The sequence below is a fragment of the Kogia breviceps genome, chromosome 11 (genome assembly GCF_026419965.1).
Source record: "Kogia breviceps isolate mKogBre1 chromosome 11, mKogBre1 haplotype 1, whole genome shotgun sequence".
Classification (NCBI taxonomy): Eukaryota; Metazoa; Chordata; class Mammalia; order Artiodactyla; family Physeteridae; genus Kogia; species Kogia breviceps.
Window position 1 is genome coordinate 45450127 of NC_081320.1, and position 24808 is coordinate 45474934.

Here is a 24808-nt window from a genome sequence, read left to right on the forward strand (position 1 = left end):
AGTCAACATTACAGAGACAGAAAGCAGATGGGAGGTTGCCTGGAGCTGAGGGTAAGAGTAGAGATTGACTGCAAATGGGCAGGAGGGAGCTTTCTGGAAAGATGAAAGTCTTTTAAAACTGAATTATGGTAATTGCTGTACAAGGACCAATTCCTCACTCATTTTATAAAGACCATTTAAAATAGATCATAAACTTCACAAAGTGAGAGATTTGCCTGTTTTGCCACTCAGGTAGCCCAAGTGTCTAGAATACTCCAAGAATGTGGATATTTCAATGTTAGGAAAACAATTCAACGGTTTATTACAGCAATAGGTAAAAGAATTGAAAAGCCATATGTTTTCAAAACATTGTGAATTTCCGTTTGATAAATTTCAATATCGATTGATGTTACAAAATTAATTATCAAGAATAGAATACTTTCTTAGGTGGTAAGGAATGTCTATCTCAGACCAAAGAGAGGTAGCTGAAAGAATGCTCTATGTTGCTGACAATTCAACTACTGAAAATTGAAAAACTCTTCAAGAAAAAGTTCTTCCGAGCAAGGCCAAGTGTTTGGTGTTTAGCTGTGTAAGGAAAAGTGATGAAGCTGAGAGTTTCAAAGAAACACAAAACGACACAGCAGAAACTTTCTGACACTTCTACTGTGTCATATAATTGAGAGTTATGGAATGTGTGAACATTTCCATTGCTGTGACATTTTACAATTCCTTTAAAAAATTTTTGAGGATTCACAGAAGAAATCATTCTAAAATCCATGAAACTTAACCCAATAGAAAAAAAAATCGATGTCAAGGTCTTGCTTTGAGCTACTGATGTGGGAAATCGCTGAGATTTTACTTCTTCATAAAATATTATTATTTACCAGCATTTCTATCCATTTCAGGCTATGCTTCACGGTACTCGAGTGAGGCTTCACAGAAAGCAGAATTTCCCCTGTGACTCTGCCGCTGACATCCTGCAGTTCTGTTTCCTCTTCAAAGCTGTCAAACTTTATCAGCTGTCTGAAAAAAAATGCTCTAGGGGTTTTCCCTATTATCGCCCAAGGTCCTCAGAAAAATGTTAGGATTTCTTCTGAAAGCATCTGTCTGAAGTGTGGGCTTCTTCGACAGGCAGACACAGACCTTTGCCCTGATCCTTCTCTCTGTGGCTGGCCACCCCTTGACAGTCCTCCCAGCCTCTGCACCACAGCACTTGTTGCCCACAGAAGATCTAGAAGAACATCATTCTTCCTTCTTTTTCCTCTATCCGTTTGTTTGCTTTTAGCCGATGGCCACTGAAAGACAAACTAAGCCTGGAAGTAGTAGGTGTAGAACCTGAGGAAGCAGGAAGCCCAGATGGACAAACAGGAAATGGAAGACAGGGAACCACGCATGGGTGACTCGGTGATTGATACCACGAAAGGCAGGATTTGCCCCCAGTTCCAAGTCCCACTGGTCTGGTGCATCTTATAGCATAAAAGACCTTTTCAAGGTGAAAAATCACTTAGGTTTTCATGAGGTTTTGTTGAAAGGGAATCATTTCACTCAAATCAGTGTATGCACTAAATGGAGATACAATAACTGACATGTTTTATAATGAACTTGCATGGGGTACAATCCGGAAAGAAGTAGTAAACATCTTAATGTGGAATTTAAAACATGGAAGAAAGGATTTATTCGTGTGCTCAAGAATGGATCATATTTTTTTCTCCTTCAACTCCTTAACTCCGCCTTCCCCTCTCTCCTTCACTTTTCTGGCATTTCCTTAATTGTATCAACTGTGAAATGTGAGGACTTCAAATCCAACCTAAGAGAAGTGGAGGGAAGCTGTACTCAGACTTAAAAACAGCCCCAGAAAACATCTGTTCCTTTGAATATATGGAAAGATATTTCAAAATACAAATAGACAAACATAGCTAATTAATTCACTTGAACGTTAAATCCCATTGATATACGGTGTGAGTTTTGTTATACGAGGGATGGATGTATACCGGGGGATGAATTTCCATAATGCCATTTCTGCTTGAATAATTCTGAGAAAGAGGCTTCACAATGACATTCTGGAGTGTTCGGCCATAAAAATAGCACTGACCATTCCAATCTCCAGCACTTTCCCCTGCATGATAAAAAATACTTTGGAAAATGTGACTTCTATGATCTTTGGGAGGAGGCCTGGAAAGGGAGGGCTGAGGGTTCAGAGTGACACAGGAAATCTGTGTTTGTAACGCTTAAGTGTGTGGGTGTGTTCACGTGGGCAGGGCTGGAGAGGAAATATGAAAGAAAATGTTTGCAAGCCATTGCAGGCAGGAGCTGAATGAGAGACTCAGAGTCTATAAAATTTACAAAACATATTTGATATCCACGGAGTGTCCTGGGTTGGGATTATCAAAAACTACTCTTGACACCAAAAGCACTATCTATAAGAGAAAAAACTGATATTGGTTTTTGTCAAAATTAAAACCTTTGCTCTTTGAAAGGCACTGAGAGAATGAAAAGCAAGCCACAGATTGGGAAAAAATATTTGCAAACCACATATCTGACAAAGGAATTGTACCCAGAATATATAAAGAATTCTTAAAACTCAACTATAAGTAAACAAACAAACCAATTTTTTAAATGGGCAAACTATTGAACAGATACTTCACTAAATGAAAAGATGCCAAACATCATCAACTATCAGGAAACCATAAAGTAAAACCACAATGAGGTAGCTTTACAATCATATTAGAGTGACTGAGATAAAATTTAAAGACAAACTAACATTACTAAGGACTGGTAAGGATGAGAAGCAACCAGAACTTTCCAACATGGCTGGTGGGAATACAAAATGGTACAGCTACTTTGGGAAATAATGTGACAGTTTCTTGGGAAATAATGTGACAGTTTCTTACAAAGTTAAGCATTCACTTACAATATGACCCAGCAGTCTCACTACTCAAAATTTACCCAAGAGAAATGAGACATTATATTCACACCAAAACCTGTAAACACGTATTTAGCGCAGGTGATTCTAACTTCCAAAAATCAGAAGCAAACCCAGTGCCTTTCAACTGATGAATGGCTACATCCATACAATAGAATAATACTCAGCAATAAAAAGGACAAAACTATTGATAAAAGCAGGAACATGGATGAATCTCAAATGCATTCTGCTGTCTAAAGAAATCAGACTGCAGACAGGCTACGTCCTATACAATTCCATTTATACGACATTTAGGACAAAGTAAAACTATAGGGAAGGAGAATAGATGAGGGTTTGCCCAGGGTTGGCCAAGAGGGCTTGGCTAAAAAGAGACGGTGCTGGACCTGTTTGTATCTCGATTGTGGTGGTTATCACATGACTCTGGGCATTTGCCAAAACTCATACAACTGCAGACTCAAAGTAAATACATTTTACTAGATGTCAATTTCAAAACAACTTTTTCATCGGCTCTCATTTGTTGCATGCTTTTTACACAGAACCACCTGACATTCTCACTTCCTCCTGACCTTCAAAAGTTTCCATAGCTAATATAAGATCTTTTTTTTTAATATCAAATACTGAGTTTCTTTCTTTTCTTTTTAACATCTTTATTGGAGTATAACTGCTTTACAATGGTGTGCTAGCCTCTGCCCTACAACAAAGTGAATCAGCTATCTATATACATACATCCCCATATTTCCTCCCTCTTGCATCTCCCTCCCACCCTCCCTATTCCACCCCTCTAGGTGGTCACAAAGCACTGATCTGATCTCCCTTGTGCTATGTGGCTGCTTCCCACTAGCTATCTATTTTACATTTGGTAGTGTATATATGTCCATGCCACTCTCTCACTTCACCCCAGCTTACCCTTCCCCTTCCCCGTGTCCTCAAGTCCATTCTCTACATCTACGTCTTTATTCCTGTCCTGTCCCTAGGTTCTTTAGAACCTTTTTTTTTTCAGTTTCCATATATATGTGTTAGCACACGATATTTGTTTTTCTCTTTCTGACTTACTTCACTCTGTATGACAGACTCTAGGTCCATCTACCTCACTACAAATAACTCAATTTTGTTTCTTTTTATGGCTGAGTAATATTCCATTGTATATATGGGCCACATCTTCTTTATCCATTCATTTGTCAGTGGACACTTAGGTTGCTTCCATGTCCTGGCTATGGTAAATAGAGCTGCAATGAACATTGTGGTACATGACTCTTTTTGAATTATGGTTTTCTCAGGGTATATGCCTAGTAGTGGGATTGCTGGGTCATATTGTAGCTCTATTTTTAGTTTTTGGAGGAACCCCCATACTGTTCTCCATAGTGGCTGTATGAATTTACATTCCCACCAACAGTGCAAGAGGGTTCCCTTTTCTCCACACCCTCTCCAGCATTTATTGTTTGTAGATTTTTTGATGATGGCCATTCTGACTGGTGTGAGGTGATACCTCATTGTAGTTTTGATTTTCATTTCTCTAATTAGTGATGTTGAGCATTCTTTCATGTGCTTGTTGGCAATCTGTATATCTTCTTTGGAGAAATGTCTATGTAGGTCTTCTGCCCATTTTTGGATTGAGTTGTTTGTTATAAGTTCTCAATGGAAAAAAAGAAAGTGACTTCTACCATCCCACAGTGACTTGGATTAGGTGAGTGGCCTTAAAAAAACATGAGAATGGGCTTCCCTGGTGGCCCAGTGGTTGAGAGTCCGCCTGCCGATGCAGGGGACATGGGTTCGTGCCCCGGTCCGGGAAGATCCCACATGCCATGGAGCGGCTGGGCCCGTGAGCCATGGCCGCTGAGCCTGTGTGTCCGGAGCCTGTGCTCCACAACGGGAGAGGCCACAGCAGTGACAGGCCCGTGTACCTCAAAAAAAAAAAAAAAAAAACAAAAAACCATGGGAATGTAGGGAAGACCAAAATATTAAGCTAAATCTCCCCAGATGGTAAGGGAGCAGGATCCCAAGGAGGGCGGATGGTACCCCTCCAAAGGCTGGTCTACCTCATGGTATGCTGTCCCCAGCAACAAGCCCACACCCCTGCGAAGAAAGTCTGACCATGATCCTCACCCAGATGACTCATTTTGGTGTCCCAGACTAATAACGGAACCTGGCCAGGGGTGTTTCCTCCCATGAACACGGTCTCTGAATTCCAGTGCTTCCGGGTTTTAGTACAAGGGAGAGCACAATGATAGTTGGTGGCGTTAAATACGCTGAAAAGGAGTTCTTTGGTGGAAAGTAGTAGAAAGCCCACTGGGTAGTGCTCAGGACACTTAATTATCCAGGCCTGGTTCTGCTGCTAACTTGCTGTGTTCATATTTGAGCAGTCTACATAATTCATGTTTTATCATTGTCTTAACAGACTTTTTTTTGGGGGGGGGGGGCTGCAAAAAACAGACTCTGAATCAAGCTGGTTTAATACAGATAGATAATAGATACTTAGATCGATAGATCGACACACACATACATATATACATGGACCAATAATTAGATCAACCAATTGTTCTTAACTGGAGACATTTTTACCCCCAAGGGATATTTGGCAATGTCTAGAGATATTTTGGTTGTCATAACTAGGAGGGCTGCTACTGCCGTGAGGTGGAAAAGTCCAAGGTTGCTGCTAAATACCCTACTGTGAACAGGGCAGCTGCCACAGCAAACTGTTTTCTGGCCCAAATTGGCAATAGTGTTGAGGCTGAGAAACCCTGATATAAGTACGGACACACACATACATGTATATACATAATGATGTAAGTGCATGTGTGTATAATTTTTTAAAAAGAAAATATTCTTTCAGAAAACTAAGGTAACTTTGGGGAAAAGATTATAGCTCAGGATGATTAGAAATCAAGGTAAATTTTGCAAGTTTTGAGCTCTTAGAGTTCAAGGCCCTTCCTCTTAGTGTCCTACAATTTGCAAGGCTCAGTTCTAAATGCCTGTTCTCTGAGAACCTCAGGCTGAGAGAAAACAAGCTAGTTGCAGCTTGAGTCAGCTCTGTCCAAGGGCAGACTTGCAAAGGCCAAGCCTGTGGCCATCCATGGAGATGGGTTGGAAGCCAAGAAGGGGAGCTGGGAAAACAGCCCCAAAGAGGCTATTAAATGTACCTGTAAAGGGATGATAAGGCCACCTACCCTCTAGAAGCCTACCATTAAATAAATGACCATGGGCCTCAGGTCTCTTGGAAGCAGAAATGGCAGGTCTCTCCTTGAAATGGAATTCATAATCTCCCTTTTTTCCCCTTTTTATCTTGAAGAACAGTTTGTGGTTGTTATGCTACTACAAAACAGATAGAACCGTAACTTATGTTCCCCGGTTTGCATAGCTGAATCCATGAACTTTAATAACTCTTGCTTACTTATGTCAGCCTCACTTCTTGTTTGCCAGCAATAACCAAGAAGACACAGGGAGATGCCTGCCCTTCACTTCTATGGTCCAGATAACATAGCAGTGAATTGACCCAGCAAAACGTCATCTGTTTCTAGAATCCTGGATACAAGGGAGTCTGAGAAATCTTTTTTTTTTTTTAACATCTTTATTGGAGTATAATTGCTTTACGATGGTGTGTTAGCTTCTGCTTTATAACAAAGTGAATCAGTTATACATATACATATATCCCCATATCTCCTCCCTCTTGCGTCTCCCTCCCTCCCACCCTCCCTATCCCACCTCTCTAGGTGGTCACAAAGCACCGAGCTGATCTCCCTGTGCCATGAGGCTGCTTCCCACTAGCTATCCATCCCACGTCTGGTAGTGTATATATGTCCATGCCACTCACTTCGTCACAGCTTACCCTTCCCCCTCCCCATATCCTCAAGGCCATGCTCGAGTAGGTCTGTGTCTTTATTCCCGTCCTACCATTAGGCTCTTCATGACTTTCTTTTTCTTAGATTCTATATATATGTGTTAGCATATGGTATTGGTTTGAGTTTTTCAGTCTCTCCAAAGAAAGGAAAGGTAAAAGGACGTTTCAGCGAAATAGTCCAGGGTTACAATCATAGCTGGTTTTGTTATCCCTAATTGCCTGAGAGCATGATAACTTTTATCCGTAGCTGAAGTTCAGTTTGGCTGCTGGTTGGTGAAAGCCAACCAGTAGGTCTTTGAAGAGCATCCTCCCCTACAGCAAGACCTGTCTTCCACTCACCTCACCTGCTGCACCCTCCCCCCCTCCTTCTCCCACCCTCTGTCTTTCCTCCTTTCTCCTCTCCACTGCTCACCCCTCGCTCTTCATCTTAGCTGCCCACCCAGACTAACTGACCCCACGACAACACTGATGTACAACTTCAATATTTCCATTTCCTGAGAAAAGCTGCTTTGCACCTCTTAGGAGCTCCCTGGATACCCTAACCCTAACCCCAGTGCTCAACAGTGCCCAGTTAAAGTGGGGAGGCAGAGGAATTGGGGCTGCTGAACGTGTCTCCCCAGTCCCTGAGTCTGAAGTGGAGGGATTAATTCATTGGCCTCACTTCAATCCCCATCATCAAGAAGACTTTGGGGATGAAGAGGTACAAACTACTAGGTATAAAATAAGCTACAAGGATCTAGTGTACAACATGGGGAATATAGCTAATATTCTATAATAACTATAAATGGAGTATAACCTTTAAAAACTGTGAATTGCTCTATTGTACACCTGTAACTTACCTAACATTGTACATCAACTACACTTCAATTTTTTACAAAAGACTTGGATTATAGGAGCAAGAAGTGTCCCTTGGCACCCTATTCAGCAGCTTAAGCCCCATGACTTAGGTCCCAACCTCTCTTGAGAATAGCTGGATGCTCAGTCACCTGCAATGCGCTTCCAAATTAGCTTCAGAAACCAAAAGTTCTACTTCCTTCTCCAAAAGAAAGTCAGAATTGTCTCTCTGGATCAAACCATTGCTCCATACCAGTAAGGGCAGCAGAAAAACATGTGTTCGCCTTATTTTAACTTACAAACTTCACTGGGGTGAAGGAAAGTTAGCAGGCCACAGGGCAGTCCCCAGCTATCCCACGAAAATCTCCGAGATCACCTATTTGTATGCCAGGCCCTGTTCTTGGCAGCAATGGCCTAAAAGTGAGGGAAACAGACAAAGTCCGGCCTTCAAGGAGCTTAGAGTCTAGTGGGGGTGGAGACCATAGACATGAAAACAAATGAATATCATTTCCGGTACAAAAGTGCTATGAAGAAAATCGAATAAGGTGATGGGATAAAGAGAGACTGCAGTGGGGGGGGGGGGGGATGCTATACTAGGTATTACGGTCAGGAAAGACCTCTTTAAAGAGAAAATATTTGAGCCGAAGCTGAATGGAGTGGAGGAAAGACCATGGTAAGATCTGGGTAAGGGTATATCAGAGAGAGAGTGGCAGACAGGCCCGAGGTGGCCTTGAGCTCCAAGTGTTTAAGGAACTAGGAGGTGGGCGTGGCTGGAGGGCAGTGGGAGAGGATTGGCAGGTGGGTTGGGGTCAGACCCCACAGGCAGGGATCATTAGTTTGAATCTCACACTGAAGGTTGTAAAGAAGACCTCCCACAAGTTGATTTCTGCTTTTAAACGCTATCAAGTCTGGCCATGGTGCAGAGCATACATTGTACAGCAGCGGTCCCCAACCTTTTTGGCACCAGGGACCAGTTTTGTGGAAGACAATTTTTCCACGGGGGGAAGAATGGTTCAGGCGGTAATGCGAGCGATGGGAAGCGATGGGGTGCGGCAGATGAAGCTTCGCACGCGGGCCCACGGCTCGCCTCCTGCTGTGCGGCGCCGGTCCTAACAGGCTGCGGAGCGGTACCAGTCCGCAGCCCCGGGGGTTGGGGACCCCTGTTCTACAGGGGAAAAGTGGAGGCAGAAAGACTAGTTAGCAAAAACTTGCAGAAGACTCAGCAAGAAACGATGGTGTTTACAGTATCAGAGATAATTGAAAATAATCAGATGAGAAACACAAATCGCTAACGAATCCAAACGTTTTTTCTGGTGGGTTAGATGCAGGGTGGTAGAGAAAAACATGAATGGAAGGTGACTGTAGGTGGAAGCTTGAGCAGCCACGTGAAAGGTGGAGTCTTTTATTGAGGTCAGCTAAACTGGGTGGGGAGGAATACGAAGAGAGCGAATTCTCGATTCTGTGTCGGACGTACTGGGAGAGAGAAGCCCGAGAGGGATCCAGGTGGAGACGGTGAGCAGTCTGGAGCCCAGCAGATAGACCAGGGTGAACGTACAAAAGGACAGATGGAATTTAAAGCCATGGGAAGGGATGAGACTACCCAGCAAGTGAGGGTGGATGAGAGAAGAGGACGAGGGAACTGACCCCTGGGGCCAGAGCTGGCCTCATAGACATGCAACCTGTGCGGTTGTGCTGAACCCCAGGTCCCTTGCACCTGGTTCAATCCTCTACGGCTGCCATCTTGCAATTCTTCATAATTTGGAACTAGGAGCTCCACACCCCTCATCCTACAGCCCACACCTCTTCTCTTTCCACGTCCTGCTCGCTCCATTTCGCAGAGTGAGAGGTCTCACACACACGCATGTCAACACGTCGGCCCAGACATCCAAGCTCTGTTCTGGGCCTCCCTGCCATCACCCTTCTGCAGAGCAACCGCTAAGAGGACCCAGGAAGACAGGCGGGCCGGCCCTGGAAACAGCTCTGGCTATCCTTGCAGGGAATTTCACATTCCCAAGTGGTCTAGACAGCTAGCAGGACCCAGGCTACAGGTGGACAGACACCTCGGCAGCTAATAGAGCCCGACCAGAGCCAGACCCTGTAAGATCCAGGCCTCCAAACGGTGGCCCCGTGCCCAAATCTAAGGGCAGTCCTGGAGGTGAAGACGTGGGTAGACGGAAGCACTCGTAGGTAGCACAATGAGTTGGTTCCCATTCAGGCGCACATACTTTTCTCTAAGAAATAAAAGTGAGTGTGACAGTGGGAGTAGGTGTTAAGGCCTTGAGGAGAGAAAAAATGTTTTGGGGAAAAGGAAAGGAAATTTACTAGCTAGGCGCAGCAGGCTTGCCTGGGTCTGTTGAACATCCACCTAACATGATTTTTCACAAATTTTAAGTAAAATCCAGGCAGCTCAGTGGTCTCACTTTCCCGAGCAACGTTCAGGTGCCCAAGTACAGGTGCCAAGAAAGTGGCTTGTTGCGTTTAAACAGGGTTAGGGGCAGAGGAGTTAAGGGTGTTTGTTCCACAGCTCTGCAATGCCAGAATTAGCAATCTATGGTCAAGAGGACATAATGGAGGATAGATGGTGAAAAAGTGGTAGAACCAATGGAATGGGAGCTCACTGAGGGCAGAGAATCGCTGGAGTGGGTGCCTGCAAGTAAGACTTCAGAGATAGTACAGTTATGAGGAAGGACATGGCTTACTATGAGCCGTTTCTTTCAAGAAACATTTGTTATCTGGAACCCTACTTTGTATCTGTAAAGATACAAAAGGTGATTAAATCATCCGTCGCTTCCGTTATAATGCTGGGCATTTCAGGCCACAGAGGATGAGATATGGGGATAACTTTGTGATGACCAGAGACTGGTTAAATCAAGGGCTTTCTGGAGAGAAACAAGGGAAATGGACCAAGTTGACGGGTAGAAATGTAGCTATGTTGCCTGTGGGCGCCCTCTACTGGCACTTAGTCAGAATAGCCATCTGGGGTTGGAAGCTTTTGCGGGGGTGTGGGTGTGTGTGTGTTTTAATTAACGAGTGAAAACTTGCCCCTTACAGATATTTAGGGGCTATGGCTCAAGTGGGCAAGGAAACTTTAGTTACAGAACAAACCCTGCGTCAGCAGTTTAAATGTCACAGTCTCAGTTACGTCATTTATGACTTTCTGATTCTCTTTACAGAGAGCCCTGCTTAACCCTAACCTTGAGGGTCTCTCCAATGGGATTGAGCTACTTGAAGTCAAGATCTTAATATATATATTTTTTTATCTTCTTACATCCTGAGCCTAGTACTGTGCCCAGCATATTGTAGGTGTCTGATAAATATGTGTCCTTCAGAATAGAAGGGCAATGGGCAAATGAGCAAAGTGGTACAATGTCACAGAAGGAGGAGAGTTTAATCCTACTTGGACTATTCAGGAAGGCTTCCAAGAGAAGGGTGGTGGCCATGGTGATGGAGAGGGACAGGTAAAGTTGAAATGAATCCGGAAAATAGAAGAGCAAACCTAGGGGCCAGATAGAGACTCCACAAGGCAGGGATTTTTTTTTTTTTTATATTTTTTTTATTTATTTTTTTTTTTTTTTTTGCGGTATGCGGGCCTCTCACTGTTGTGGCCTCTCCCGTTGCGGAGCACAGGCTCCGGACGCACAGGCCCAGCGGCCATGGCTCACGGGCTTAGTTGCTCCGCGGCATGTGGGATCTTCCCGGACCAGGGCACGAACCCGTGTCTCCTGCATCGGCAGGCGGATTCTCAACCACTGCGCCACCAGGGAAGCCCTCAAGGCAGGGATTTTTGTGTGATTCTGGAAAGAAGTTCCCTGCTATGTGACTGACAGCTGTGGCTCCCAATCCTTCCCAAGAAAGTATGAGCAGGAATCTTAAAATTTCATAAAAACAGAGAGAGGAAGCTAGCATGGCAGATTCAGGCAGGCTGAAGGAAGAATCTGGAAGGATTTTTAGCCATGAGTACTGAAAAAAAAAAAAAACCAAAACAATTCAAGGTTTAAAGAAGATTCCCCATAATTTTGTTTTTACCCTAAACTGTGCGACCTCACCAGAAATTCAGTTCAATAGATAATACAGGGCACTTTTACAATGATGGCATTCTTTTCTCAAGATGTCTTGTTTTCTCAGACACAGAGGGTGGGACCAGGGTGACTTTTCTGGTTTTCATACTGAGTGTCTCATATCTCAGGAACCCTCTGAGTCCCAGGCAAATTGGGACAGCTGGTCACCCTAGCTGAGCGGGGGAACTCAGAACAGCTCAGATGGAGAAGGCTGGTGCCCAAGCTGGTCTCGGGACAGAGCACAAAGGGCCCTGGCTGAGAATGGACAGGGGGTGCCAACTTACTCTGTACCTGTGATCATCATAACTCTGGGTTGTGTGCCCAGTGAGATTCCTCACCCACCAGCAAAATGGGTTTCTGGGTTCTAAACGACCAAGTGCCCAGAGGAAAATGCAGAAGAACAAGGAGGGGGAGAATGCACTCACAAGAAGCCTTGGGTTGCAACAGCAGAACTGAGGCCAAGGAAGACAGAGGTCTTGTTTCGAAGGTCCTGCTGTTTCTTCACCCTTGTATCTAAAAATAATGACCTGGAAATGAATAGTTGGCCACATGCGGGATTCTTTTTTTTTTTTTTTTTTTTTTTTTGCGGTATGCGGGCCTCTCACTGTTGTGGCCTCTCCCGTTGCGGAGCACAGGCTCTGGACCCGCAGGCTCAGCGGCCATGGCTCACGGGCCCAGCCGCTCCGCAGCATGTGGGATCTTCCCGGACCGGGGCACGAACCCATGTCCCCTGCATCTGCAGGAGGACTCTCAACCACTGTGCCCCCAGGGAAGCCCCACATGTGGGATTCTTACAGAACTGGAAAAACTAATCTGCTGCTGCTATAACTCACATGTAAGACATCACAGACATTAACCATTGACCCCAGTGAGGTCCAAACAAACAGCATGCAACCTCACTTCGATGGCGAGAGATACTTGTGAAAGTGGGAGACGTCTGCAGCTCTGGCGGAAGCGGCTCCTCAGCAATGGAGGAGGGTCACCCAGGCGGTGCACAGCCCAGAGTCACTCTTTTCCTACCCAGAGTAAGAGGAGTATGAGGAACGTCCCCTATCACAACAGCACGGAGACAGGGACCTTTCTACAGCAAGCATCCTGTAGGGCACTTACCAGAAGCTCCTCCTTATCCTTATAGGAAAGTCACAACTCAGGTACTTTACCAACTTAGGAAAGAAATGGCAAAAACAAACAAAACCAAAAAACAGAAAAGCAAGAGGAAAGGAAAAGGACAAACGATGAGAAGTGATGTAGTTGTGTAAACATAGTGGATGAAATTGTGTATGCCTTAAGGAAGGGCGGCAGAGTCAAAGACTGGAGGTAAAGGAGTCAGAAACAAGACATGCCAGGCAACCCCAGAGCAGCAGTGCTGCGGTGAGCCGGGGGCTGACACTGGGCAGCAAACAGGATCAGCAGATGCTGAAAAGGCCATTTGTCTAAAGAAATAGGAGAAGAACTAAACGGGACCAAGACAAACTAAACTAGCACTGCTGGCTGGGGCTTTCACCAAAGACTTGGCTAGAAGGAGTTGATAGCGTGCCCACATTGTAGTCGTACGCTTGGCGGCGGTGATGATAAGTGATATTGACGAAGCACGTGCCGATGTCTGCTATTACGCTAAGGGTTTTACCAAGATCGTCTCCTTTAATCGTCACAATAGCCGTATGGGTTAGCACTGTGATTATGCCCATTTTACAGATAAAGAGAGTGAGAACCAAGGTCACATGACTAGCAACTAGTGACAGTGGAATTTACTTTAAGGTAACTGTCTACCTACCATACTATGCACAGTTGGCTTGTGTCACTGTAGCTAGTTCAGACTTTGTTAGAAATTTTTTTGGTAAACCTTATAAAAATCATTTAAAAATATTAAAAGATATTTTATATCAGCATCAGAAACTTCATACTGTGCCACTTCCTCTTTCACTTTGAAACTCTCAGACCAACAAGGAAGCCCACAGATGGTTCAGAAGCCATAGGCCAGGGTTCCAGCAGTAGAGTATCAGCGGCCCCATCTGGAACATCTGTGTGTACACATTTTGGAGGTGGGTGAGTAACATAAGGAGGAAGTGAAGCAGCTGTCACAGGGCACAATATTGAGAATGTTCCTTGAAAAGGACCTGTCATGTAGAGGTGAGCAAATACATGCTACATGAATGAATGAATGAAATGAAAATGATTGGCCCCGGTGTACTGAAGCCACCATCATTACATATAACTAGCAAAAAAATATGAGTGGTCATAGAATTGTGTTTTCATTTATGAACTAAAAGAATTGATCCTCAGCACCCATGTTCTTTGAACACTGTTTTTAGAAAAATTATAATGCCCAGTTGCCACTAATAAGTATGAAATTTATTCACAGGCTACCTGAGGAGTTGTATACTGATAGATTGCATATACTTACACTCTCTCCTTAAAAGGCTTCATGGGTTTTTCATCTTCAAGTAGAAAACTCATTTGCAATGAACACATAAATTTATACCAAAGACAAAGGAAAATATAAGTGTGCTAATTGAATGGGTAAAAGTTGTGATTGAGCTTCAATTTAGCTCTGAGTTTCCTGGCAGACAAGGCAAAAAAAGAAAAACAATAGTTTTCACAATTGTCTTAACAGAAAGGAGGAAGCATGCCAGTCCCTCAAAGGAGACAAAGTACGAGCACTGAATTCTCAGTGAATTTTCTCACCTAGGGTTACACATAGGAGTCGCCTGCATTGTTCATATCTTGTTCTCATTTTTACTAAATAATCAGGAGCAGATTTCATGAAATCGTTACCTGCGGTGATGATTAAAACTGATGGTGTGACAGTAAAGTGCAGCTTAGTGAGCCCATCTGTAAGGATGTCAAGGTAATGTAGCCCAAGTACAGCTTCTAGTTTGATCTGAGGTTAGAAATCAGATTATCTATAAAGAAAGGAAACAGGTGTTTGCTAAACACCTAACGTGTTATGTGCATGAAATGTTTTCTTCCTCTCAACATACATATTATTAATTCTGTTTAATAATTAAGTGAATGTTTTACTGGGATTTACTGCAAATCGGCAAAGGGGTCCCAAGCTCACGCACTCTCTTCTGCACCACACACACCTTCCTGCGCTCCTACACTCCTATCAAGAAAAGCCAATGGGCAATTCATCCCTTAGAAAAGCTTCTGTCGGTGCCACTTTTTACAGGCAATTCGAGTTAATTCTCTCCACAGAGGGCCTAGAGCACTGGGGTTGCACATTACTGATTAAGGAGAAATTTCTTTGTTTAAAAACCAAGTGGACGGGAATAAAGACACAGACCTACTAGAGAATGGACTTAAGGACACAGCGGGGGGAAGGGTAAGCTGGGACAAAGTGAGAGAGTGGCATGGACACATATACACTACCAAATGTAAAATAGATAGCTAGTGGGAAGCAGCTGCATAGCACAGGGAGATCAGCTCAGTGCTTTGTGACCACCTAGAGGGGTGGGATAGGGAGGGTGGGAGGGAGGAAGACACAAGAGGGAAGAGATATGGGGATATATGTATATGTATAGCTGATTCACTTTGTTATAAAGCAGAAACTAACAAACCATTGTAAAGCAATTATACTCCAATCAAGATGTTTAAAAATAAATAAATAATTAATTAATTTTAAAAATAAAAGCCATTCGATCAGTTGGTAGGTTTGACTCAAATCTCTCAAGTTCAGGAGCCTTCACTGAGCTCACTGCAAAGGAAGTCCACAGTTTCTAGATCTGTGAGTCTCTCTGTTCAAATGGCCTGAGAAAGGATTATTACACTCTCCTTCCAGTGGTAGGTAGACTCAAGGTCTCCCAGGGGACAAGATGTCTACACTGTGACTAAAACGTGATAGAGCCTTAATTTAGATCTGAGCTTCCCGGCAGCCAAGACAAAAAGAGAAATACGATGAGTTTCACAGCTGTCTTAACAGAAACGAGGAAGCACGCCAGTCCCTCAAAGGAGACAAAGTGTGGGCTAAAGCACGGGCAGGAATCAGGTGGTAGTAAGGGAGCCCTGAGTAGAGAGGGTTCCAGACGGATGAGAAAGGGCAAGGAACTGAAAAGGACATGGCTGGGGTCTAGAGTGTGCGTGCGTCTGCTTGGGGAAGCACCTGTGGCAAGAGTAAGCGGGCAGGTGTAATCCCTTCACAAGGAGGAGCTACACAAAATTATAGAGTGTTTTCTTCTCCAAAGGAACAGGGACCATGTACAGGAAAATCAGTCTGAGAAGGATGGCAAGTCTGGGACTCACTGAAGAACATACACATCTATATCTTAAAGATATATCTATAGATATCTTTTATCTATAGATATATAGAAAAAAATGAATGGCAGTGTTGGGGAGAGAGGTGGCAGGACCAGCATGCCGATTCCTAGGAGCCCTCCTGTGGCTCCCTTTGCTGTTATCATAGGACTGGTCTTGATGTCCTGTAATTGTTTCTCTGTCTATGCCACACTAGCCTGTAAGCCTTGCAGGAGCAGAGAGCAGGACTGCCTTTAGATTTGCTTGCCAGACCTATGGGTATCATTTTGTGTGTGTGTGTAAAGTGATTTTGATTTTTTAGAACGTAGTCAAAGGAAGAACAAAAAAAGCTTTCAAGGAGAAAAATGGTGAGGAGTAAAGCATAAGACAAGAAATGTAAATTGTTTTCTCTCTTTGTAATTCCCACATCTCAGTTCCCCTCTGGGGACTCCACAAAACTTACATACCACCCCCAGGCTGGAATCTGTCCCATTGGCCTGCGCCTCACCCTGGATCTCCCTGTGGTATTTCCCTGAGTCTCCACGGGTGACCTTTTTTCTCAATTGCTGTGCCAATGCTGAGGCTTCACATTAGCTCTTTACACACTCCCTTCTCCTCTATCCAATTAAACAACCACAGAGCTGCCTCATGAGAGGCATTTTTTCTTTCAAGCTGTCTTGTGTGTGATGGGACCATCATCACCAACTTAGTCTTCTTAACCAGTCCCAGGATCTTTCCAACACCCCTATAATGAGCATCTTGCCGATGACCACGTGTAGGTCCTGGCTGGTTGCAACCTCTGCAGCTGCAGGAGGGCTTTGCACCTGGCTGCTGACTGCCAAAGAGCATGTGCCGCCAGACCTTGTGCCAAAACGCCTGGCCAAGCACTGGAATTTGTTTCAGCTTTGAGTATTCTTAACAATGTAGTTAATACTTGTTCACTATAGAAACTCTGGAAAATACTTTAAAGTAATAATACATACATGTGTGGTTATACCTCACCCATAAATCCTTCACCCATAATTAGCTACTCCAGTTGGCCCTTGAACAACACAGGTTTGAACTGTGCAGGTCCACTTACAGGTGAATTTTTTTGATAAATATAGTTCCTGTGTTTTCATTTTACAGATCTTTAAGTGCAGCAAAAAGTTTGTGTTTGACTGGAGATCCTTTTGCTATTTCAACATCTTGCCCCCCCTTGAGTGAGTCATTTATCAATTCCTTTGTTTCTGAGCCGGAGGTAGTAGTACTCAGATTTCTGGCTGCTCGGAATGGGGAGGGAGGGTCCTGAGCCCCTAACCGCCCCATTGTTCAAGGGTCAACTGTATTAACAAATTGTATATCTCCTTCCAGATTTTTGAGTGTTTATTTACACGTTTGTTTCTTTGTTCATTTTATATACAATAATAAAATAACTTCTCATGTAACTACCAATAACGTTAGTTAGGTACATTTGGACCTTCCCAAATGCATTTCCCTTTCTTTTCCCTACAGAAGTAACAACCATCCAGAACTTTATATTAGTCAATTCCTCATTTTTCTTTATAGTTTTGCCATATACATACACTGTTTTTAAGCTTCCTGTAAATGAATCCCCATTCTGATCTCCTGTGACTTCCCTTTTCTGCCTAAAATTAAGTTTTTGCTATTCAGACTCATTGAAATATATGACCACAATTAATTAGTTTTTGCTCTTGGGTAGCATTACATTTTATAAAGATACTACAATTTATTTTTCTATTCTGTCATTGATGGGCACTTGGGTTGTTTCCCGCCCCTTGTTATTTCAAGAAATACTACTATGGAACTTTTGTACATCTCTTCTTGTTCATATACACAATAGCTTCTCCAGGGGACAGTCTCCAGATGGAAATGGCTGCTTCGTAGAGTTTGTACATCATCAGTTTCACTGAGCAATGCTAAATTGTTTTCCAAAACTGTTTTATTCTTAGTGTCTGAGAGTTCCTATTGCTCCGTGTCCTTGACAACACTTGGTATTGTCAGAATTTTTCATTTTAGCAATTTTGGTGGGTGAGATTAGGTATGTCATTGTGCTTTTAATTTACATTTCCTAATTACTGTGATTAACCATATTTCCATATATTTATTGGCAGTATTATTCCTATCCTGTAAAATGCCTATTCATGTTCCTTCATTTTTTAAACTATTTTTTGATTCATAGGACTTATTTATATATTCAATTCTCTCTGTCTCTGTGGATCTCTGTATCTATCTATGCATCTGTTTATCTAAAACTATACTTTCAAATCTGACAGCTTTTAATGAGAAAAATAACCTACATTGGAAATTGGTCTAGTTACAGGGTCTTAAGTAACAAATATTTTTATTCCCTTTACTCTGATTTTCTAAAGAGCAAAACTAGATGCCATATCAGACAAATAATGATTTATCAAGTGGAAAAAACCCTCCACTACTGTTGTTTTTCACTTTACTACTTGGAAGATTAGAATAATGAATTTTTGTTTCTGGATAATTATTTTTCAACATTGAATTTCAGAGAGGAAAAAAAAGTTGAAAACAACTGTCCTTCCAAAGTCACTTTTTAAATGTATCTCAAAGTCATATTCTCTCTAGGGCCCATTCTCCCCTCATTTGGCTTAGGGGAGCTGAGAAAAAAGTAGCACGTGCCTGCAACTGGATACAACATGGGTGGTCCTGAAGTTCACCCAGAGATCTTCCAACTAAGCACTCCCCAGCAGCCAGGCAGGAAGGGCTTTCCCTGGATGGTCAATACCCTCTCAATAGAGCACCTACATGCCAGCCTCTGGATGTGCCACACCCTTGGACAGCGTGCAAGAAAGGACACTGCTCCTAGAACCCACCCTCTAGGGCTTACAGTTCAGTTAGAAAGACAAATACATGAAAGAGTAAAAGATATGAGTAACACTACATGAAAGAAATGGAAGGCTATCATGATTTTAACTATTGGACTAAAATTGAAGATGACAAAGGATCGAAGGAAGAAGTATGTGCTCTTGGTTCCACCTCAAGTCAAGTCTGTTGGCTCTGCATTTCCCTTTCCTCCAACCCCTGTTCCCCCCTAGGACCAATAGGTCAGACGCAGCGTAGCTTGGGTCACGTTCTCCCACTGCTTCCAGACCTATGGTGTGGTCTCTGGTCAGCCTCCCATCCACTGGGGCCCTCCCCACTCTCTGAGATGGAAGTACAGAGGAGAGTCCTCTATCCTCTCTCAGAGACTTCCACTTTCATTCCAGCCCTGGCTCAGCACTCACAAGATTCAGAGGTAACTAAAAGTGTCGCTCACCAAAAAGATATTGGAGCCCCTTCCTGGGAAATATCATGGATCAGTCAGTGTCTTGCTATTTCCCTAAGTGCTGAACCTGGTGTCCTCCTAGGGCACTGCCCATTCCCTGAAGTTATATCTTACTAAGAGCCTCTTGAAAGTTGACCTTGACAATGAATCATGAGGTAATACTTGGATTCCAGTCCCAAGTGACCTGATAACCACACCCTCTTGGTGATGATCTATTCCAGTGGTTTTCAACTAGGAGAGATGCCTCTCCCCAGACATCCAGTAACTTCTGGAGATATTTGTGGTTGTCACAACTGATAGTGTGGTAGGGGAGTGCTACTGTCATCTAGTGGATAGAGGCTGAGGATGCTGCTAACATCCTATAATGCACAGGATAGCCTCCATCACCGAGAACTAACCAGCCCAAAATATCTGTAGTGTCCAGACTGAGAAACCCAGACCTACTCCTGACTAGCCCAGGCTGCAAAACCCACAGGTCATGACTCCCAGCTCCACACATTTTTTTTTTTTTTTTTTTTTTTTTTGTGGTACGCGGGCCTCTCACTGCTGTGGCCTCTCCTGTTGCGGAGCACAGGCTCCGGACTCGCAGGCTCAGCGGCCATGGCTCACGGGCCCAGCCGCTCCGAGGCATGTGGGATCTTCCCCAACCGGGGCACGAACCCGTGTCCCCTGCATCGGCAGGCGGATTCTCAGCCACTGCGCCACCAGGGAAGCCCACACATTTTTTAATAGACGTGAACTTCTTTGGTTATTCTTAAGCCAGTTCCTATAGTCACACCTGGACACAGGGTGCTGGAGAAGGGACCAGAGGTCCCATGGCTGAGTCAATGACTCTATTCTCTCAGAAGGCTCAGCCTGTGATCTGAATTCTCATCAACGTGACACTCACAAAAAGTATTCTGGCTGCAGTCCAATCTCTTGGGGTGACAAACTTGTAAATGGCATGGATAATGACAAGGGCTCCTCTGTATTTCATTATGTAATTATGATTTTTTTTCATTAAAAAATACTAAATAATATCATCTGCTTGTACTCAATCATTCATTCAGTCAACAAATATTTGTTGTGTGCCCACCAGGACCCAGCACCATGCTTCATGCTAGATGAATGGTAATTGTCCAAGTCTACTAACCTAGACCACAGCCAGACTTCTTGATCAGGTGAGATGGAGGGCTGGGAGCTTATTAAATTGCAGATGCTTGGGTCTCCCTTCACAGATTCTGATTTTACAAGTCAGGGTGATGCCCAGGAGTCTGCATTTTTAATGTGCACTTGTGGTGACTTCTAACACAGGCGAACTATCGGACCATGTTTTAAGAAACGTTGGTAGAAATCATGAAATCTACCCAACCTTACCTCAGGTCTGAGATTATGCAGACCTGCACTCTAATGTGGTAACGTCCTCTATCCCTGAAAAAAAAATAATTTACCCATTTAATCGTCTCAAGCTTCCTTTTTTTTTTGCGGTACGACGCACAGGCTCAGCGGCCACGGCTCACGGGCCCAGCCGCTCCGCGGCGTGTGGGATCTTCCCGGACCAGGGCACGAACCCACGTCCCCTGAATCGGCAGGTGGACTCTCAACCACCGCGCCACCAGGGGAGGCCCAAGCCTTCCCGCTTCCATTTTTAAAAGAAGGAGAGGGCTTCCCTGGTGGCACGGTGGTTGAGAGTCCGCCTGCCGATGCAGGGCACGCGGGTTCGTGCCCCGGTCCGGGAAGATCCCACACGCCGCGGAGTGGCTGGGCCCGTGAGCCCTGGCCGCTGAGCCTGCGCGTCCGGAGCCTGTGCTCCGCAACGGGAGGGGCCACAACAGTGAGAGGCCCGCGTACCGCAAAAAAAAAAAAAAAAAAAAAAAAAAAAAGCCTTGAATGACTGCATCTTAATGACTTTATCCTGACAATTCAGGTAGAGCACCTACATTAAAATAAAAAAAAAGGAGAATAAGACTTGTTCAAACACGGATGGTGAGAGGGTAGAATGACCCTACGTAAATAGAAGCAAGACACTTTCAAAAGGAACAGAACCATAGAAGTTTTACTTCTTAAAAACAAATTTTTTATGACATACAATAGAATGAGCATTAGCCAAGTACATTGATATCAACAGTAGTTAGGAGAAAAACCTCTGATTATGTAAAATCTCTCATTCTCTGAACCGACCTGCAATGATTCTCAGCTTGGTTAGGGGCCACTAATCCTCCCTGGTTACCAAGATAAATGGATTCTCTGATTACTCTCAATTTTCTTTCAAATTCTTTCTCAGACCTATATCATTAACACTCAGATATGTGACTTTGCAGTGGACCCCTTGCTTTAGTAGTTCATTAACCACTGTTAGAAGCCCAGGTTTAAACCTGTTCCAAGCAAAACTTTTCCAAGCCATTAGAAACACCTTAATACTTATCTATGTCTATTATCAAGGAAGTTATCTCACTATACAAGCATAAGGGCAAAACACAGGGAATCATTTCCAGCCCAACTGCTCTATTCTAAATTACTGGGGTCAATTTAATTGTAGAAGGAACCCATATAAATTCATGATAACAATTATAGAACAGATTAAAATCAATGTATCACATGAATGGACCTAGAGATTATCGTACTAAGTGAAGTAAGCCAGAGAAAAAGATAAATATCATATGATATTGCTTATATGTGGTATCTTAAAAAAATGATATAAATGAACTTGTTTACAAAACAGAAACAGACTCACAGACATGAATACAAACGTATGGTTACCAAAGGGGAAAGGGTAGGGAAGAAATAAATTAGCAGTTTCAGATTAAAATATACACACTACTATATATAAAATAGATTACCAACAAGGACCTACTGTATAACACAGGGAACTATACTCAATATCTTGTCATAACCTATAATGGAAGATGATGTAAAAAAAGAATATATATGTTTTTATACATGTACAAGTGAATCACTTTGCTGTACACCTGAAACCAACACAACAGTGTAAATCAACTATATTTCAATAAAAAAATTTTTTTAAAAAATCAATGTATCACCAACATCATTAATGAGAAGAGGTATGAATTAAAGGCCAGAATATCTCAGAAAACATGCCAGAGTCCCCTAAGGTAATTAATCTAAAATGTATTCTGTCCCTTTAATTAAACATGTCTTTGTTATACCTTCAAAGGTCTCTATATTCCTGTCTTGTCCACACTATTTACTTTTTGCTACAAGTAACACCACCTTAGCCCCGAGTCCACAGAGAAGGTCTGGGGACCCAGTGGGCTCACAAAACAGGACACCTTGCGTTCCTTTACAGATCAAGCATTTGCAAAGACTCCTACCAAAATCCACTCAACATACGAACGAGTGCCCGAACAGGAGGGAAATTATCCTTCTATGATAAACAGAGAAAAACTCACCATGTTTTGTGAGATCTGTAGCCTTAGTCCATCCCAAGTACCCCAGATCCCACACACCAAGGAGCTCCATTCCCGCCACCTCCAAACAAAAAAAACCTCTCCCCAGCACTTGGGAACTCTGAGCCAACATATCAATTTGAATGCAAATTTTACCCCAAACCCAGCTCTGTCGACAGATTCATTTTTAAGTGGACTATGCTCCCTGCAGACCAACATGCAAATGGTGGGAACTCAAGTATGAGAACCACAAAGGCAGCAAAAAGACGTTGACCATACCTATTTTCCCAGCCTCCCCTCGCAGGTTGAAATCCCAGTTTCTTGGCAACTTCAGGGACATTTTGCTTCTGGTTTGGGTGAGTTGCTGCTGAAGCAGGGAGTCTGCCTCAATTCACGCCCTTCTTGGCTTTTTGATCTTCTTGCCTCACAAGCTCGCGCGTGTGTGTTTTCCCCTTTACGATTGCTTCACAAGCAATCTTGGGTTTGAGGTTGATCTGCCAGCATGTCTTCTCCTTTCTCAGATGAAAGGTCCATCCATCTGTCACCGTGGATGGCACCCAAACCCACCCACAGTCCCTCGGGGGGCTGGTACCTCGTGAAGTGTGCACCCTGCTTTTCCTGCTTTCAATATTACCAGAAATATCGCAGTTGACACTTCACTCTGCGTCATGGGAAGCAAAGCTCCTGTTCGAAAGAATCTCAGGCCTCACCGAGGCAAGGTCGTGATAAACAACGGCTGCCTCTTGGCTTTTTTTTTTTTTTTTTTAACTGTCTGCTTCCTTGCAATTGAGGAAGTGGGTGGTTGTTCAGTGTAGATGATACATTATAATCTCTTTCTTGAGAAAATGGTTTTTGGAAATGCTTATATAAGTAGAGTGAGTGCTCTTGGGTTATAAGCCTGGAGGTTTGATTAAAAGAAAAAGAAAAGAAAATTCTAAGACTCTGGCCATCTACTTCTAAGGCTCCCTTCTCATTAAACAGAGTGGGCTTACAAAAACGGTCAGTAAGACAAAGAGCATTCCCCCAAAGTCACCTTCGTTTAGGTCACCTTCTTTTAGTCACCTTCTTCCTGCTATAAGGCCCACATATTAAGTTCTCCACCTGCTCAGGACAAAGGTTCCAAGTGATCTCAGCCTGATGTCAGGAGGGTTCTGATGTATTCAGCTAATAAGTGAGCTTTAGCTGGGTAGACCCACTGAAGTGTTATAATGGTTCTTTGACCTTGTGTACAGGGTGTGGATTTGGGAATCAGACTGATATGTGTTCACAACTCAGTTCTTCCACTTCCTAACTCTGCAGCTTTTAACAAGCAACTGAATCTCTCTGGGCCTCAGTATCCTTAGCAGTAAAATGGGTTGATAATAACCATGACTGCACAGAGTTGTGAAGGCATCTAGTACAGAGCTGGATGCACAGTGGTTACACCACAAACATCAATTCAACCCTTATTCCATTTAGTTCAGTTCCGTGACAGGCTTTCATATGTTCAACTGGGCCAGACTAACCTAGTGATTAAGTATTTGGTCCAAGAGCCAGACTGCCTGTGTTCAAATCCTGGCCCAACCACTTTCTTGCTGTGTGACTTTGGATAAGTTTCTTGACTACTCTGTGCTTCAATATTCTCATCTATAAGTGAGGCAAATAATAGGACCTACTTCAGAGGGCTATCATGAGGCTTATTAAAGATAGTAGATAATAAGACTAATAAGGCTATAAGGTAATGGGACTAATAAGATAGTTGGTAAGAGTGCTCACAAGAGTCACTACTGGCCAGAATATGAGCTACACATCCTTGGTCCATTCATTCTTCAGCCCTCCTGGATGACTCTGCTATATTTTCTTCTTTGCCTCCACGTGCTCACTCTGTTGATGACCTGGCTTCCTGTTCCACTGAGAAAGTTGATGCAACTGGAGGAGAACGTCTGCAAGCTCCCATCACTGTAGCGCCTTCACTTCCATGCATGGAAGCTCACACACTCAATCTTCTCCCAGTTCCAGAGGCTAAACTGTGTCATCACTCCTCCATCTTTACTGCTTCATCAGTTTCTTCTCTCCCTTGGATCATTTCCACCAGCATTCACACTTATTCTGTTTTATACTGTAGTTAAAAAAATCTCTCTCGGGCTTCCCTGGTGGCGCAGTTGTTGAGAGTCCGCCTGCCGATGCAGGGGACGCGGGTTCGTGCCCCGGTCCGGGAAGATCCCGCGTGCCGTGGAGCGGCTGGGCCCGTGAGCCATGGCCGCTGAGCCTGCGCGTCCGGAGCCT

General features: G+C 43.6%; 1 protein-coding gene across 4 annotated transcripts in view; it reads right to left on the reverse strand.

The window, feature by feature from the left end:
- The window catches only part of ARHGAP25 (Rho GTPase activating protein 25), a 92610-nt gene that overhangs the window by 62060 nt on the left and 5742 nt on the right, over nt 1-24808 (reverse strand). Inside the window, exon 1 of one of the 4 annotated variants that reach the window (XM_059078526.2) lies at nt 22823-23207. The exons of 2 other annotated variants lie outside the window; for them this stretch is intronic. In XM_059078526.2, the coding sequence (XP_058934509.1) occupies nt 22823-22883 (61 nt within the window). In that variant the 5' untranslated portion in view covers nt 22884-23207. Of the gene's footprint in view, nt 1-22822; nt 23208-24808 lie in introns of those variants that run through there. One more of the 4 variants, XM_067007479.1, reaches the window with a different exon arrangement.